The 17,141-nt window shown below is 52.5% G+C and overlaps 2 protein-coding genes across 3 annotated transcripts in view; one reads left to right on the top strand and one right to left on the bottom strand.

Annotated features, from left to right (window-relative positions):
• The window catches only part of LOC135975277 (uncharacterized), a 259,450-nt gene that overhangs the window by 186,766 nt on the left and 55,543 nt on the right, over positions 1-17,141 (bottom strand). The window lies entirely within an intron of this gene.
• LOC101945528 (mast cell protease 1A-like) lies at positions 4,497-10,373 on the top strand. The gene is made up of 5 exons (XM_065565573.1): positions 4,497-4,663; positions 7,088-7,244; positions 7,694-7,829; positions 8,871-9,131; positions 9,675-10,373. Exons 1-5 carry the CDS (start codon positions 4,603-4,605, stop codon positions 9,822-9,824), a joined length of 765 nt encoding a protein of 254 aa, XP_065421645.1. The 5' UTR covers positions 4,497-4,602; the 3' UTR covers positions 9,825-10,373.

A 17,141-nucleotide genomic window follows, 5' to 3' on the forward strand; every position in this document is an offset into this window, starting at 1 on the left:
CAAGCTGGGGCAGAGTATAGGTGATGTTTCAAGGGGATCAGTACAGGCAACTAGGGACAATATTGTAAATTCAGCCACCATTTTCCACAGGCAGGAGTTATGGTAGCCAATATCTCACTGAGAGTAAGCAAGGTTGCAAGGGTGCATCTAGTGCACACGTGCGGCTTCAGGCTCAGGCCCTATGCTGCTCGCCTGTGTGCCCCTTTGGTCCCTGCACAAGTGATTGCCGAGGGGCGAGGGAAAGTTTCCTACAATGGGGGAAGGCGCAAAGCAGCCCTGCCAAGGAACCTTTGGCAGGGGATTGCCGAGTACCTGCAGGAAAGTTTCCTAGAGATCTCTCTGGAGGAGTCCCGTGAAATCTTGGTGTGCATCAACACACTGTGCTGCCACACTGCTTAGCTGCACAGGGTAATTTGGAGCACATGTAAACACAGCTAGTCTTATACATTTCTATCCCTTCTACAGTATACAGAGTAAAGGAAAGCTGAACGTCATATAACCGGGCAGGATCAGCTCCAAAAGATCACTTACCAGGGGTCTCCTCTCCTGCTTCTTCCTCACTGGAGTGGGGCTGCTGGGACTGGATAGACACCTCCGGACTGGAGAACAGTTCCTGACTCACTGCCGCACCAGACAACCCTGCCATGGGCTCCGCATCATCGTCCAACTCCACCTCCTTGTATACGACTTTGTCCTTGGGGTTAGGTCCACTGACCGCCACCTCCAGCCTCGCCGAAATATCCTCAAGGCTCTTAGCGGTGGAGGTGGGATCGCCACCAAGAATGGTCACAGGGCTTCAGAAAAGCCCCGGAGTGATGATTTGCCTCCTTGCCTTCTGGTGTGCCTGCCTCAGCTCCTTTATCTTCGCTCGGCACTGCACCATGTCCCGTTTGAAGCCCTTATCACACAAGCCACAAGAAATCTGCCCGTAGGTATCAAAGTTCCTACGGCTGGAGCACAGCTGGGACTGCACAGCCTCCTCTCCCCATCTACTCAGCAGATCCAACAGCTCCACAGCGCTCCAAGTGGGAGAGTGTTTGCCATGTAGAGCCGCCATGGTCAGCTGGGAAAATGTCATGTGAGTTCTCCATGCTGAGCAAACAGGAAGTGGAATTTCAAAAATTCATGGGGCTTTAAAGGGGGATGCTTGCTTACCTGGCGGCAAAGCAGCGGAGTCTGAACTGCTGACCAGAGAGGTCAGGATGGGCATTGTGGGACACCTCTTGGAGGCTATTTATAGTGACAAAACCAAGCATGGTGTCTACACTGACACTTTGTCAATAAAACTTTGGCTTAAAAATCTCTATGCCTCTCATCAAGGTGGTTTTATTTTGTCACCAAAACAGGAGAGTTTGGTCTACAAAAGTAGCATTGTAGTGTGTACACCTCCACTGTTTTGTTGGGAAAAGCTGCCTTTTGCTGACAAAACTGTGTACACAAGGCCTTAATAACACCATACGGGTGAATCTTATAACTTTACATACAACATTGCCACCCGTATTTTACCAGGACCGTAATGATCAGCAAATTATGATTTTTTTCAAATGGTACCTCACAAGGCATACTTTGTATGAAATTTATCATAGACCTGTAAAAGGGGTGAACATAGGGGTACAGACTGTCACAAGCCCGGACAAGCACTGTCCAGGGACCTCACAGTAACTGGGTCTGATCAGAAAGGTTCACATTGAGTGGCTTCCTTTTGGAAACAGCAACTTTGGCTAAACTACAATTTTCAGTGCACTAATGTTGATTTTGACAAAGTTTTTCCATTTTAAGTCAAAATGTTACTTTGAAACCCAGCCCTCTGAGATATCCCCAACAACTTGTCACAGACAGTTTGACATTTCTGTGATGCCGAGATGCTCAGGCAGGTGTGTTACCCCTGTGTCTGATCCTCTCTTCAATAGTTCGGCAAAGGAGGGGTGGTGCAGGTGCTCTTTTTTTTCTGAAAACACCAGCTCCTGAAGTCACACGATCAGGTGTAAATTTTTAGCACCAAGGGCAATTAACCACTGGAACAACTTATCAAGGGTCCTGGTGGATTCCCCATCCTTGCCAAGTTTTAAATCAAGACTAGATATTTTCCTAAAAGCTCTGCTCTGGTTCAACCAGAAGTGAGTTGAGGGCACTCTCATGACCTGGGTTATGCAGGAGATCAGAGGAGATGATCAGGGGGCCCCTTCATGCCTTGGTATCTATAAATAATGAGCGAATCTCACCTTTCTTTGTTTTGTTTTAAAGAGGAAGGTTTTAGTCCTTGTGGTTGCAGAAATTGAAAGCTTAACAATTACAAACCCCTGAAGTCAGGTAAAAAGAACCCCATGTTTATTATTTTTAACAATCTCTGTTTTTTTAAGCCAATCTGTGAATCTGGGGGGCACAGCTCAGGATTTCTGACAGTTTGAGGCTGACAGACTTGTCCACCCCCGGTGTCGACCAGTGAATGATTTCAGACCAGCTGCTTCTTGTCTCCAGCATAGGTCAGTTCCTGGCAGGTCCATCCCCATGTTCTTAAGCCAATGCCATCGTCAGCTTCAATAGATTTCTGGAGTCTTGCCCCCTCCCCCTGATGTCTCTAGAGCCCCCCAGGTCCCTTCCCAGGCTGAGTGTTAGGCCAAACAAGCCCAGCTCCTTCCGTCCCCTCCTCCAGGGTGGGCTCTCTGCACCCCCCACATCCTACTAGCCCTTCCCTGCCCCGCTCCAGTCTGAATCCCTCTGTCTGGCACACGGGGTGTGGTCCCTGCTGGAACCTGGGAAAAGCAGCTCCCAAAGAGGGACGGGAGGAGCTCGCTGAGGTCTCAGCCCTGGTCTCACAGGCTGGGCAGGCGGAGGGCTGCGTCCCATGTCCCCAGGAGGCCTGGCCCCAGGAGTGTGTGGGAGCCCCAAAGCTAGGGACAGTGGCTGGGCTTGGCCCCAACCCGGCTGGCTCAGAAGCACGTGAGGTCCGGCCTTTGAATCTGCATGGGACAGCCTGGGGCCTGCCACTGGGGCTGGGTCAGGTGGAACTGGGCCGGGGTCGCTGCCTGCAGAGACCCAGCCAGGGGGTAGCAAATGGAGAGACCAAGCTCTGCAGAAAGCCCAAGGGAGCACATAGAGGTCTGGGAAGGGGATGTGGCTTCAGCCTGGCATCACCCTATCTGTGGACCATGCCTCGCCCCATGGGCGGCCTTCGCCCCAGCATATTGAGTGGGGTATAGAATCATAGAAACATAGGGCTGGAAGGGACCTCAAGAAGTCATGAAGTCCAGCCCCTGCACGGAGGCAGGATGAAGCAAACCTACATCATCCCTGACAGCTGTTTATACAACTTCTTCTTAAAAACCTCAAATGATGGGGATTCCGCAACCTCCCTTGGAAACCTGTTCCAGAGCTTAACTACCCCGAGAGTTAGAAAGTATTTCCTAATAAATAACCTGAATCTCCCTTGTTGCAGATTAAGCCCATTACTTCTTGTCCTGCCTTCACTGGACATGGAGAATAATTGATCCCCGTCCTTTTTATAACAGGCCTTCACAGATTTACAGACTGGTATCAGGTCCTCCCCTCTCATCTTTTCTCCAGATTAACATGCCTAGTTTTTTTAACCTGACCTCACAATTTATCCACAGCTTTCCTAAAGTGTGCTGTAGAGGAGGGCAGAAGAAATGATCCATCGGTCCCGTCTGGCCGTTATTTCTCTGGCTGTACGAACATCCCTGCAGCAGCGAGATAAACACCTTTCCACCTTCACAGCGTTTCCTTCTCTTTCTTCAGGGCAATGCTGTTAAACACATTCTGCCTCCTAATGTGGAACAAATGCCGCGAGGTTTGCTCACTGTTTGGGAGGCAGGAGCCGTAAGTGCTGTCAGTTACACTGCGTGTTATTGCACTGCTAGGTCCAATGGACCTCAGCTGGAGCCCTGGCCCCATTGACTCCAGCAGAGCTCCAGCCAATTTACTCCAGCCGAGGATCTGGCCCACTGGCTTGGGTGGAGGGGGATGGGGCCTGGGGCCTTTCCCCTCTAAGGGGTGCTGGCTCTGATCCAGCCACAGGCAGGGGACTGGCTGGTTCAGGGGGTGGTTGAGAATCACAGACATTGGTCTCCCAGCCTGATCAAGGGCTTTCTCAGAAACATTGCTCTCACAGACCCCACAATGCAAGGGTGTCTGATCTGAGTCATCCCCCTGGCCCTGCTCACCCTAGTGGTGAGAGACGCTTGAGAAAGAACAAAGGGCCGAGTTCCCATCTGCAGCTGAGATGAGACAGGGTTAACCACAGCCTCCACCAATACAGCACCTAGCTGGGGAGGGGCAGGGGACAGCTGAGACTCTATTAGCATGTAACTCTCCTCCCCCGGCCCAGTTCCAGATGTGTCCACATGTGCCCAGATGTGCTTGTTGCCAGAGGCTGCAGGGCTCCAGGTGCTGAGTGTCTCCAGATGTTGCCCAGCTGTGGTGAGGATGTGACTGAGCCAGGCCTGCCCTTTCCCCTGCCAGCTTAGCAGTGCCTCCAGAGAGCTACCCAGCAGCTGAGTCTGACCCTGAGGTTTCCTGTCCCCAGCTGTGGCTATAAGACCCCAGGGCTGAGTCAGACGCACCTTCTCTGATCCGGTGCTGACAATGCTGCTGCTGCTGCTCCTGCTTCCTGCAGCCATCCTCTTGCCACTCAGGGCTCAAGCTGGTGAGTACTGGGGGGCATGGTGACCCCAGCCGCATGAGGAGCTCATCAGGGCGTCCCCAGTCCAGGCACAGCTGTTCCCCAGAAGGGTGAGGTCCCCTGAGGTCAGGCCTCTTCCCTGGCATTCAAAGCACAGGAGCCCCACAGGCTATGAAGGTCACCACATGGCCCTGGGGCGTGGTGAAGACTGGCCATCCATGCTGGGTGCAGGAGGAGTGGGAGCAGCTGGGGAAGGGGGAGGAGGATCCTTTATCTGGGGCCAGCAGGGGGACACAAGAATGGCCATACTGGGTCAAACCAAAGGTCCATTTAGCCCAGTATCCTGTCTTCTGACAATGTCCAGTGCTAGGTGCCCCAGAGGGAATGAACATAACAGGTCATCATCAAGTGATCCATCCCCTGTCACCCATTCCCAGCTCCTGGCAAACAGAGGCTAGGGACACCATCCCTGCCAATCCTGGCTAATAGCCATTGATGGACCTATCCTCCATTAATTTGTTTAGTTGTTTTTGAACCCTGTTCTAGTCTTGGCCTTCACAACATCCTCTGCAAGGAGTTCCACAAGTTGACTGTGCAGTGTGTGAAAAAATACTTCCTTTGGTTTGTTTTAAACCTGGTGCCTATTAATTTCATTTGGTAGCCCCTAGTTCTTGTGTTATGAGAAGGAGTAAATAACACTTCCTTATTTACTTTCTCCACACCAGTCATGATTTTATAGACCTCAATCGTATCCCCCCTTAGTTGTTGCTTTTCCAAACCGAAAAGTCCCAGTCTTATTAATCTCTACTCATATGGAAGCCGTTCTATACCCCTAATCATTTTTGTTGCCCTTTTCTGACCCTTTTCCAATTGCAATATATCTTTTTTGAGAGAGGGCGACTAGCTCTGCACACAGTATTCAAGATGTAGGCTTACCATGGATTTATATAGAGGAAATATGATATTTCTCTCTTATTGTCTATCCCTTTCTTAATGGTTCCCAACATTCAGTTATCTGGGACCTGGTTGGCATCACTGCAGAGCTGCCCAAAGAAGTTGGGTGTGAGGGGTACCCACCGTGGGCCGAGGACACATCTGCTCCTATAGGGCAGGGTCACTCAGCCACCATGACAAACATATTGACCCCTAGCATGTGAGATGCCTTGGAGATCCATCCCCATACGCACCCCATCTGTCTGTCATATAGACACAGAGACAGGTGTGTATCTATCCATCCGCAAAGACACCCGTATGTCCGTCTGTCTGTCTGTCACAGAATATAACCCTGTGTCCACTATTGTAGTAATCTCTGTACACAGCACGCCTTGTGAGGTATCATTTGAAAATGCATAATTTGCTGCTCATTATTGTCCTAGTTAAATATGTGTGGTAACATTGAAGTGAAGTTATAAGATTCCAGTCTCTGGTGTTACTAAAACATGTGGCCAAACTAGAGAGAAAGCCTGGTGTAAACAAGACTGATGGGCCATCAGCTGCTAAGTGGCCGTTCTTTGGCAGGAAAGTGGGCAGGGGCAAAAAAATCTACATCTTAGCAAAGAAAAAGCCTGGAGTTCCCGTCCACAGAGACGGCCTGTCACCTTGTTCCCAGCTCCCCTCTCTCTGTGTCCCTCCATTGACTGAATGAGAAGGGACAAAGGAAGCAGCCATTAAACAGAAGGGGTCCTGGCCTAAGAAGTCTGGCCGGTAATAGTATTGAGAGCACACGGTGAGAAAACCTTTGCTTGAATTTAACCCAGTTTCTTAAGTTAGGCACCAATTGCATTTGAGCTTTGTTGTTCTTGTAACCATTCCTGAAATTTATGCCTCATGACTCAGACTCCCTTGAAATGTCTCTCTGGGTAGTTAATGAACTTGGTTTATTGTTTTATCTGATCCAGTGTGTTGGAACTGAAGTGTCTGAGAAACTCCACTTGGGGCATCGGGATTTGTGCATGTCACTTATATTAATAAAATGACAGACTTGATATCATTGGTACTGTCCAGGTGATACAGGGCATTTCTGGGGGAAAATCTCAGACTAGGGCTGCGTTGGGGTCACCCTGCAGCATACCCATGGCTGGCAAGAGACAAGGTGTGGCTGTCTGGCTGGCAGCAGCACACACAGACACAGCTGGGAGTGACTTAAACCTGGAGGCTGTTTGTGAGGATCCAGACTGGAGGCTGTCAGAAGCAAGGCATTGCAAAGGGCACACCGCTTAGAGGGTAGGGGTGACACAGCTACTCATTGGTCTGTATTGCACACAGGGTATGTCACACTCCCCCCACACCTGGCTTTATCTCCCTCGCTGGCATGCACTCAAGGTGTATGACACGGGGCTCAACAGGTCTGATTGTGTCCAGCAGAGGGCAGCGGGGACTCAGCCTGGTCATGGCAATCCAAACCCCCTTCTCCACTAACTCTTGCTGGGGTGGGGGTTGCTCTTTCAGGGTGGATCATCGGTGGGAACGTATCTTCGCCACACTCCAGACCCTACATGGCTTACCTGGAGGTGAGCATGGGCCCGGTGAATACACAGACGTGCGGAGGGCTGTTGGTGAAGAAGGACTTTGTCCTGACGGCTGCTCACTGCAGCTGTATTGCAGGGTAAGCAGGGACAGGGAATGAGACCCAGGCCTGTGGGGTGGCACCCCGGGCAACCCTAGACCTCTCAGTTCCCAGATTTCAGGGAGGAGAGATCAGGATAGGGACTGGGAACAGGGTGGCAGTGCAGGGCCCTCACCGCTAGGGGGCCCCACGGCTCCCAGCCCCAGTGGGGAAAGACTGGGGGACCCAGGTATCCAGGACAGCAATAAAGGGCCCTCACCCCTAGGGGGCCCCACAACTCCCAACTCAAGTGGGGAGAGGCTCGGACAGCAACTGGGACCCAGGCATCCAGGAGGGCAGTGTAGGCCCCTCACCCGTAGGGGGCCCCAGAGCTCTGAGCTGCCAAGCTGGGAGAGACTGGGACAGGGAAAGGAACCCAGGCATCCCCGCAGCTCCCAGCCGGGTCAGTCTCCTTCCTCCTTAGTGGCACTTTATTCCCCATTTATCAGCAACATCACAGTCATCCTCGGAGCCCACAATGTCCACGAGCCGGAGGAAACCCAGCAGCGCCTGCGTGTGCGACGCATCATCCCCCACCCAGAATTCACCAGGGACCCCTTCACCAACGACCTCTTGCTTCTGCAGGTACCGGGAGCCCCACCCTGGGTTTGATGCAGACAGCTGCAATGCGAGGGTGCCCCTCTGGGGACGCTGAGTGTCACCCACACTGACAGGACAGGGGCTGTATTCTGCACAGCAGCGACTCTGGAAGGGACTTTGGGGTCATGGGGAAACCAACCCAGCACAAGGCTGGAGCTAAGCGGGCAGATGCCGTCCTTAGGTGTGTAAACCGAGGGATAGCAAGTAGGAGCAGAGAGGTGGGGTCCCCTCATGATACAGCCATGGGAAGACCATGACTGGAGCCTGTGGCCAGCTCTGGCATCCACACCTCACACAGCACGTTGGCAAATTGGAACGAGCTTCAAGAACACTCCGAGATCTGGAGACATGGCCTGGCAGGTAGAGCTCCAAGGAGATCGATCTTCTGAGGTTACTGTAGGGGAGAAGAGGACTTGACCCCAGGCTGTAGGACTCTGTAGGGCTTTCTGAGGGTAGGGGCTCTTCATCCTCGCTGTCCTAGGCAGGACTAGACCGGCTGATGCTGGACAAATTTGGGCTAGAAATCTGGCTCGGGTTTGTATCGGGAGGGAAATAGTCATTGGAACAACTGAGCTAGAGATGTGATGGATTCTCCATCCCTTGGAGTCCTTATGCTGAGGTGGGACATCTCTTCCTATTAGCCTCACCTTAGCTCAAGCAGATAGTACGGGCTGGATATTCCTCCAGTTCCTCCCTCTTTGTGCCGCTAGTCCAGGTGCGTAGCTTCCTACCAGCCGACCTTTCCGGTTCAGTCCCTCGCGGGAATCACTTCCAGTCCCCGCTATCCCCTGGGCTGCTCCTACCATCCCCTGCTGCATCCCCTCCACGCTGCTGTTCCCTCTCCAGCCCTAGCTCCTCCCTCTCGTGGCCCCCCCAGTCTTTTCTGCCTGAGCTGGAGGGGTAGCTGGTCCCCAGACTAACTCCGTCCTGGGTGTCCCGGAGTGGGTCCTAAGGGGAGGTTTTCACACTTATACCCCAGCCAAGCAGCCAGGCTGATCCCAAACCCTTTCTCTCCCCCCGGAGTAGCTGGAGAAGAAGGTGGAGGTGACGAAGGAGGTGAAGCTGCTCAGGTTGCCCTCGGCTCATTCCACCCCGAAAGCAGAGGAGAAGTGCCTGGTAGCCGGATGGGGTCTCACTAGCCCGAATGCCTTTATGCCCCCTAGTACCCTGCATGAAGTGCAAGTGCAGGTGCTGGATGAGGACACGTGCACCATGTTTTATCCTGGCTATGAGCACGCCAGCATGCTGTGTGCAGGGAGGCCCTTCCAGAGGGGATCGGCTTACATGGTAAATATCCATCCCACGCTCCTGAGCCCGCCAGTCCCTGCCCTGGGGCCGGACGGGAGACGGGGCCCCCTAGAAGGGAAAGGCCCCATCCCATTCCCCACCCCCTGAGCCAGCCAGTCCCTGCCCTGGAGGCAGATGGGAGTCAGTGCTACTTAGAGGGTACAGGACCAGTGTCCCATTCCCAGCCCCCCTGAGCCAGCCAGCTACCGCCCTGGAGCTGGATTGGAGCCAGATGCCTCTATAGAAGACAGGACCAGTGTCCCATTCCACACCCCCTTGAGCCCGCCAGTCCCTTCCGTTGGGCCGGATGGGAGCCAGGGCCCCCTAGAGAAGACAGGACCCGTGTCCCATTCCCCACCCCTGAGCCAGCCAGTGCCCTGCCCTGGGGCTGGATCAGAGATAATGCCCCCTAGAGGGGATAGGCCCCATGTCCCATTCCTCCTTCTGGTCAGTCTCAGCCTTTTCTTTCCTGTCACATTACCACAAGTATTTTGGGGACTACTTTATCCTCTAACACTCCTCGTTTCTCTCTTGTGTTTGAAGGGGGATTCCGGGGGTCCCCTGGTGTGTAACGGGGTACCCCAGGGCATTGTTTCCTATGGACGAGTGGACGGTTCTCCACCTGCGATATACACACGGCTTACTAAATTCGTTCCGTGGATTAGGCGACAGATGCGCTTGTTCCAGCAGTAATTAAGACACACACCAAGAGAGAAGGACATTGCCCATGGACCTCACGTCCCTGTTTGAAACAGAGTTGTCCAAATAGCCTTCCTGAGGGTTTTACACTGCTGCCCATTACCGTAGTATCTAGGCGCTATATTATTAATGTTAAACAGGAAAGTGGCCGTGGCTGCCTTCCAGCAGGTCTCTGATATATTGATAGGCTTGGAAGGATTCGATTTTTATTGGCAAAAGTCGGCAAACATCAATTTCGCTGCTCACACACAAACCGATGAAAAAATACTTCCATTGAAAGTAATAGAAATTTACATGTAGGCAAAGTAAGGAAAATGCTGCTTGAGAATGGCTCAGTTTGATTTCAGGATATGTACTTTGTATATTTTGACATGTGATGTTGACCATTTGTGTTTTAACCATTATAAAGCTTTGACATTGGGAATCTAAACATCTACTGTCATGCAATAATTATTGTCTGGCAGCCCCCCATTGTCTGTCATCCCCACAATTTCCTGCAATTGTGAAAATTTAAAAATAAATTAATAAAAATTGAAAAAAAAATGTTTAAAATAAACATAGTTATTATCTGCTGAAACACTAAACTAATACAAATGGACTAAACTAATGCAAAATGCCAAACCTACCTGTGGACAATCACAGGCCTGGTTGAAGTCAATGGATGCACAAAGCAGTCTTCTTTCAGCCTCAGTGGAAGGAGCAATTAAATGCCGCTTTATTTAGTGATTGCTGGAAACAATAGAAGCCACTGCCAAAGGCCTTGGGCTGCACAGCAAGGCCTGAGAAGCACTAAATCAGGGAGAATAAGAGGGGGTTTCCCAGTGACTGATTGCAAACACAACAGCTGGGCGATTGATTGGTTGCAGCTGTATGAGTATGAGAGATAGAAAGCAGAAGACAGCCAGAGAAGTCATGGTGAGTGTGAGCCTGGGAGAAAGCCAAGAGAGACAGAGCTCCTTCACGCATAGGAGCAGGGCCGGCTCCAGGGTTTTGGCTGACCCAAGCAGCCACACAAAAAAAAAAAAAAAAAAAAAAGCCGCGATTGCGATCTGCTGCAGCAATTCGGCGGGCAGTCCTTCGCTCCGAGCGGGAGTGAGGGACCGTCCACCGAATTGCCGCCAAATAGCTGGATCTGCCGCCCCTCTCCAGAGTGACCGCCCCAAGCACCTGCTTGCCATGCTGGTGCATGGAGCCGGCCCTGCATAGGAGGCAGGAAAGGCAGGAGCAAAGCAACTGTCAGCTGCTGTTTGTTCCTACTGTGTTCAGGGAAACAGGACGGTGTGGACATTCTTAGTAATTAAACAGGATTGAACAAAAGAACAGAGCTGACTCATATTATCCCTCCCTCTCCTCATGGCAGCTAGGCAAGGCCTCAAATATTGTCTAATTGCTCTGGCCAAAGGGGCTGATAATAACCTGATTTGGGACTATTACCCCATGCAAAACCGCCTCAAATATCACTGAGCTCTAAACATTGTTAACCCCAAGCAGGAGCCATACCCCCTCAAAAACAAGAAATTGGTTTAAAACACAGCAGATTTTTTTTTTAAAGGACAACTATTTATAGAACCTTTTAGGGATCACGTTTTCCAGATTTTCTCTGCAAACACGAGGCCTATAAACTTCTGTTTTGGAGATCAAAGATGATATTTTCTTAGAATCACATGACTTGAGAAGCTGGGGCTTTAAGAAGAACACCAAATAGCATGAAACTCACCATAAAACCACAAGAACGAGCAATACTGTACCTTATGAGAAAGTTCTCTACAATGTAATAGAGCTGACATCAATGAGACAATATAGAAATTACTCATGAAGCCTATAGAATAGTTTAGAGAATGATCTCTGGGCTGTAAAGATTTTATTTTATCTCTTGGGATTGTGGAAAATGTTAAATTCTAGCAAGTGGTTCAAAAATCCACTGTTGTCACTCAGGAAGTTTTTTACATTGAATTACCTTGCTTTTTTGGTAGGTTGGTTGGGTGTTGCAAACTCTTGCAATTTGATCACAAATCTCTGGTGAGTTGTTTCTAAAGGATCCTGCTTCTGGAGTCACGTGATTTTCATTTTACAAATAAGTTTCTAGCCCTTGTGGTTGAAAATGGGACCTTTGCAGGCTCAGAAAAAAACCTGAAGGCTAAGAAAAAGAACCCAATATTTATTTGCTTTTTTTTTTTGTGGATCTGACTCATGAGTTTTGAACAATTGGGTCTGGCCCTGCTAAAATTCTCCGTTATTATTTATTAGGTATATTATGGTCATGCATAGGAACCCCAGTCATGGCCCAGGACCCCATTGTGCCAGCAGCTGTATGTTATGTATTAGGTGTATTATGGTAGCACCTGGGAGTCCTGGTCCTGGCCCCAGAGCCCATTGGTCTGGGTGGGCTCACTGGGCGACAGGAAGCCAGGAAACATGCGAGAACCTACGTGGCCTATTTGACACTAAAAAGATGGAGGAAAAGGAAATTCCACTGTGCAGAGCACCTGGTCCGGGAGGATTTTGTCCTGACAGCTCATTGAGATGGCTCGTAAGAAATGCTCACTGATCTTCATAGGGAGAGATCAGAAAGGGAACCCAAGGTGTTCTAGGGGTCACCAGAGTGTGGGGGGAGGGACTGGGATGGTCAAAGCTGGTGCCCCGAAGGGACAGGCCTCCCTCTCAACCAGCCAGTCCCCCACCTGGGGCTGGATCTGGGCCCGTGCCCACCAGAAGGAAAAGGTCCCGGGTCCCATTCCCCAACCCCACTGCCAGCAAAGACAGGTGCATCCAGAGGGTCTGGAGCCCAGTGACTGATTTCCTCCTGCCTGGATGGCAGCGTTTACCCCAAGTGTCCAAGAGGGAATTAAAGATGCCCAGGGAAGGTATTTCATGGAGCCAGGTATGGATCCCAGCGGACACCAGCCGGCAGGTGATATTAAGAGGGGAAGAGGGTGGCGGGTGGGGAGATCCTCTTCAAGCCCCTGGACCACAGAGCTCAGCTCTTACAGTGAGGTGCTCGCGCAGGCGAGAACAGACGGACGGATAGTCTCTGCAGCAACTGGATGGTGTAGACATGTTCCCACTATTCGTAGTCCAGATGGTGGGTCCAGCTCTGTGCCCTACCTCGGGGCTGGGTGCTCTCCTGCTAGCTGGCGTTGGGAATGCTCTGCCCATGATCTCCCTGCAAAGGGCTGGGGGTCAGGTTGGCCAGCAGGGCAGCGTGGGGGGAGTGTGCCCCCTCCATCTCCAGCCCTTTCTGGAACCTGCGAGGACCCCCCCCAGCCTGCCCCTCTCTGCTCGGGGAGATGGGAGGTGCCTGGGGGCTCCAGCTCCGTGTCCCACTCTGACCCTCACTCGCAGCGAGCTGTTGTCAGGGTGAGACCCTGCTGCTCAGGAACCCCGCACAGAGCAAGACGACCTGTCTGTGTCCCGATGAGCCTGGAGGGGGCCAGGTTCCTGTCCCCAGGGTACAGAAGGAGGGAGAGCTGCTGGGGTGCACAGCCTTCGCCTCCTGCCCCAGGCCCCAGGTCCCACTTGGATGGGCTTCTCCCAGTCATGCTGCCTGGACAGTGCCCTTCTCCAGCCCCCTGCAGCCCTTAGTGCCAGGGCTGTGGAGCATGGGCTCCGCTCCCCATCAGCCCCAATTCTCCCCCCCACCCCCATGCTCCCCAGCCCAAGCGCCGGGGGAAGAAAAAGGCCCTGGGAGCAGGGAAAGGAGCAGTCGGGGCAACACCTGTCTGGGGAACGGGCCCCTGGGTTAGCGCCTCAGCAGCTGCTGGCAAGAAATGGGAGGTACCACGGCAACTCCAAAACCTCAACCTCACGTCCACACTTACCCACAGGGAGGCCAGGGCCTGGCTGGCTGGAAGGTCCCCTGGTGTTAGGGTTACCATACGTCCTCTTTTTCCCGGACATGTCCGGCTTTTCGGCAGTCAAACCCCCGTCCGGGGGGAATTGCCAAAAAGCCGAACATGTCCGGGGAAATGGCGGCTCTGTTTAAGAGCCGGGCTGCCCGAGAGCTACCGGCTTCGGGCAGCCCCGTGCCTGGAGACCCTGCGCCGCCGGAGCCCAGGATGGGAAGTGCCCGGCTGGGGGCGCAGGGTCTGGAGGCACGGGGGCTGCCCAAAGCCGGTAGCGCTTGGGCAGCCCGGCTCTTAAACAGAGCCGGGGCGGCTGGAGCCTCCAGCCGCGGGGGCTCTGTGTAACTGACCCAGTGTCAGTTACACAGAGCCAAAGAGGAGCAAAGCCTCCAGCCCCCCCGGGCTCTGTGTAACTGACACAGTGTCAGTTACACAGAGCCAAAGAGGAGCAAAGCCTCCAGCCCCCCCGGGCTCTGTGTAACTGACACAGTGTCAGTTACACAGAGCCAAAGAGGAGCAAAGCCTCCAGCCGCCGGGGCTCTGTGTAACTGACACAGTGTCAGTTACACAGAGCCCCAGCCGCTGGAGGCTCTGTTTAAGAACCGGGCTGCCCGAGAGCTACCGGCTTCGGGCAGCCCCCTTGCCTCCGGACCCTGCGCCCCCAGCCGGGCACTTCCCCTCCCGGGCTCCGGCGGCGCAGGGTCCGGAGGCACGGGGGCTGCCCAAAGCCGGTAGCGCTGGGGCAGCCCGGCTCTTAAACAGAGCCTAAGAGGAGCAGAGCTTCCAGCTGCGGGGGCTCTGCTCCTCTTTGGCTCTGTGTAACTTATACAGTGTAAGTTACACAGAGCCGCCGGAGCCCCGGAGGGGAAGTGCCCGGCTGGGGGCACAGGGTCCGGAGGCATAGGGGCTGCCCAAAGCCCGAGCGCTACCGGCTTCACGGTTTGCTGGGCAGCCTCCAGACCCTGCGCCCCCGGCTGGGCGCTTCCCCTCCCGGGCTCCAGCTGCGCTGGGGAAGCGCCGGCTGGGGGCGCAGGGTCTGGGGGCTGCCTGGGAAACCGTGATGCTGGTAGCACTGGGGCAGCCCTTTCCCCCTGGCTGGGAGTGGGAGGGAGGAGGGGGCGGAGTTAGGGTGGGGAAGGGGCGGAGTTGGGGCGAGGCTAGGGGGTGGGGAAATGGGCGGGGCCATGGCCCGTGGAGGGTCCTCTTTTTTTATTTATGAGATATGGTAACCCTACTGTTTCCAAAAGGAAGCCATTCGATGTGAACCTTTCTGATCAGACCCGGTTACTGTGGGGTTCCCTGGGCAGTTCTTGTGACATTCTGTACCCCTATGTTCACCCCTTTTACAGGTCTATGACAAGTTTCATACAAAGTATGTCTTGTAAGGTATCATTGGAAAAAGTAATAATTTGCTGATCATTACGGTCTTGGTAAAATATGGGTGGCAATGTTGTATGTAAAGTTATAAGATTAATCTGTATGGTATTATTAAGCCCTTGTGCACACAGTTTTGTCAGCAAAAGGCAGCTTTTCCCAATGAAACAGTGGAGGTGTACACACTACAATGCTACTCTCCTCTTTTCGTGACAAAATAAAACCACCTTGACGAGAGGTGTCGAGATTTTTGAGCCAAAGTTTTATCGACAAAATGTCAGTGTAGACATCATGCTTGGTTTTGTTGATGTACACTCCAGGAGGTGTCCCACAATGCCCATCCTGACCGCTCTGGTCAGCAGTTCAGACTGCGCTGCCGTGCTGCCAGGTAAGCAAGCATCCACCCCTTTCCCCCTTTAAAGCCCCATGAATTTTGAAATTCCACTTCCTGTTTGCTCGGCATGGAGAACTCACATGACATTTTCCCAGCTGACCATGGCGGCTCTACATGGCAAACGCTCTCCCACTTGGAGCGCTGTGGAGCTGTTGGATCTGCTGAGTAGATGGGGAGAGGAGGCTGTGCAGTCCCAGCTGTGCTCCAGCCGTAGGAACTTTGATACCTACGGGCAGATTTCTTGTGGCTTGTGTGATAAGGGCTTCAAACGGGACATGGTGCAGTGCCGAGCGAAGATAAAGGAGCTGAGGCAGGCACACCAGAAGGCAAGGAGGCAAATCATCACTCCGGGGCTTCTCTGAAGCCCTGTGACCATTCTTGGCGGCAGCCCCACCTCCACCACTAAGAGTCTTGTGGATACTTTGGCGGGGCTGGAGGTGGCGGACAGTGGACCTAACCTCAAGGACAAAGTCGTGTACAAGGAGGTGGAGTTCGATGATGACGCAGAGCCCATGGCAGGGTTGTCCGGTGCGGCGGTGAGTCAGGAACTGTTCTCCAGTTCGGAGGTGTCTATCCAGTCCCAGCAGCCCTACTCCAGCGAGGAAGAAGCAGGAGAGGAGACCCCTGGTAAGTGATCTTTTGGAGCTGGTCCTGCCCGGTTATATGATGTTCAGCTTTCCTTTCCTCTGTATAGTGTAGAAGGGATAGAAATGTATAAGACTAGCTGTGTTTACATGTGCTCCAAATTACCCTGTGCAGCTAAGCAGTGTGGCAGCACAGTGTGTTGATGCACACCAAGATTTCACGGGACTCCTCCAGAGAGATCTCTAGGAAACTTTCCTGCAGGTACTTGGCAATCCCCTGCCAAAGGTTCCTTGGCAAGGCTGCTTTGCGCCTTCCCCCATTGTAGGAAACTTTCCCTCGCCCCTCGGCAATCACTTGTGCAGGGACCAAAGGGGCACACAGGTGAGCAGAATAGGGCCTGGGTCTGAAGCCGCACGTGTGCAGTAGATGCACCCTTGTAACCTTGCTTACACTCAGGAGTGAGATATTGGCTTCCACAACTCCTACCTGTGGAAAATGGTGGCAGAATTTACAATATTGTCCCTAGTTGCCTGTACTGATCCCTGTGAAACATCACCTATACTCTGCCCCAGCTTGAACGCCATGTTTAGGGAGTTCTCTGAGATGTGTACTTGCCAAGGGTCAGTGAGAAAGTGATTGGTATGTTACAAGAGGTGTATTTTACTTTAATGATTCAATGCTGTTCATGTATGTGTTATGCTCTGTACCTCGGGGGAACACCTGGCACCCCCATATTCATCCTTGTAAAATTATTGTTTGGTATCCAATGCAAAGTTTGTCATGTCGGGTGTCTTCGGAAGGCTCACGATGCACTGAGCATTGTTGTTAGATGAAATTATAACCTATAACATTACTGTATGTACTTATGAGGCTGAAAACATATCTTCATGGCTTAAAATAAGCCCAGGCAAAAACTCTCCAAGAGCAGAGAGGCAGTTCACACCTCATCAAGGCAGGTATGGGACAAATCCAGCCCAGCCTCACAGGAATAAAGGACGCTGGCCTAAGCAGCAACAAAGGATCTGTTGTATTCTTGAGTGAGTCACCCCCTTTCCTTTGGCCAGTTTGGGACTACGATGAGGTAATGCTCACCTGACTCTGAAGAAGGGGGCAAAG

This window comes from Chrysemys picta, chromosome 13, assembly GCF_011386835.1.
Source record: "Chrysemys picta bellii isolate R12L10 chromosome 13, ASM1138683v2, whole genome shotgun sequence".
Classification (NCBI taxonomy): domain Eukaryota; kingdom Metazoa; phylum Chordata; order Testudines; family Emydidae; genus Chrysemys; species Chrysemys picta.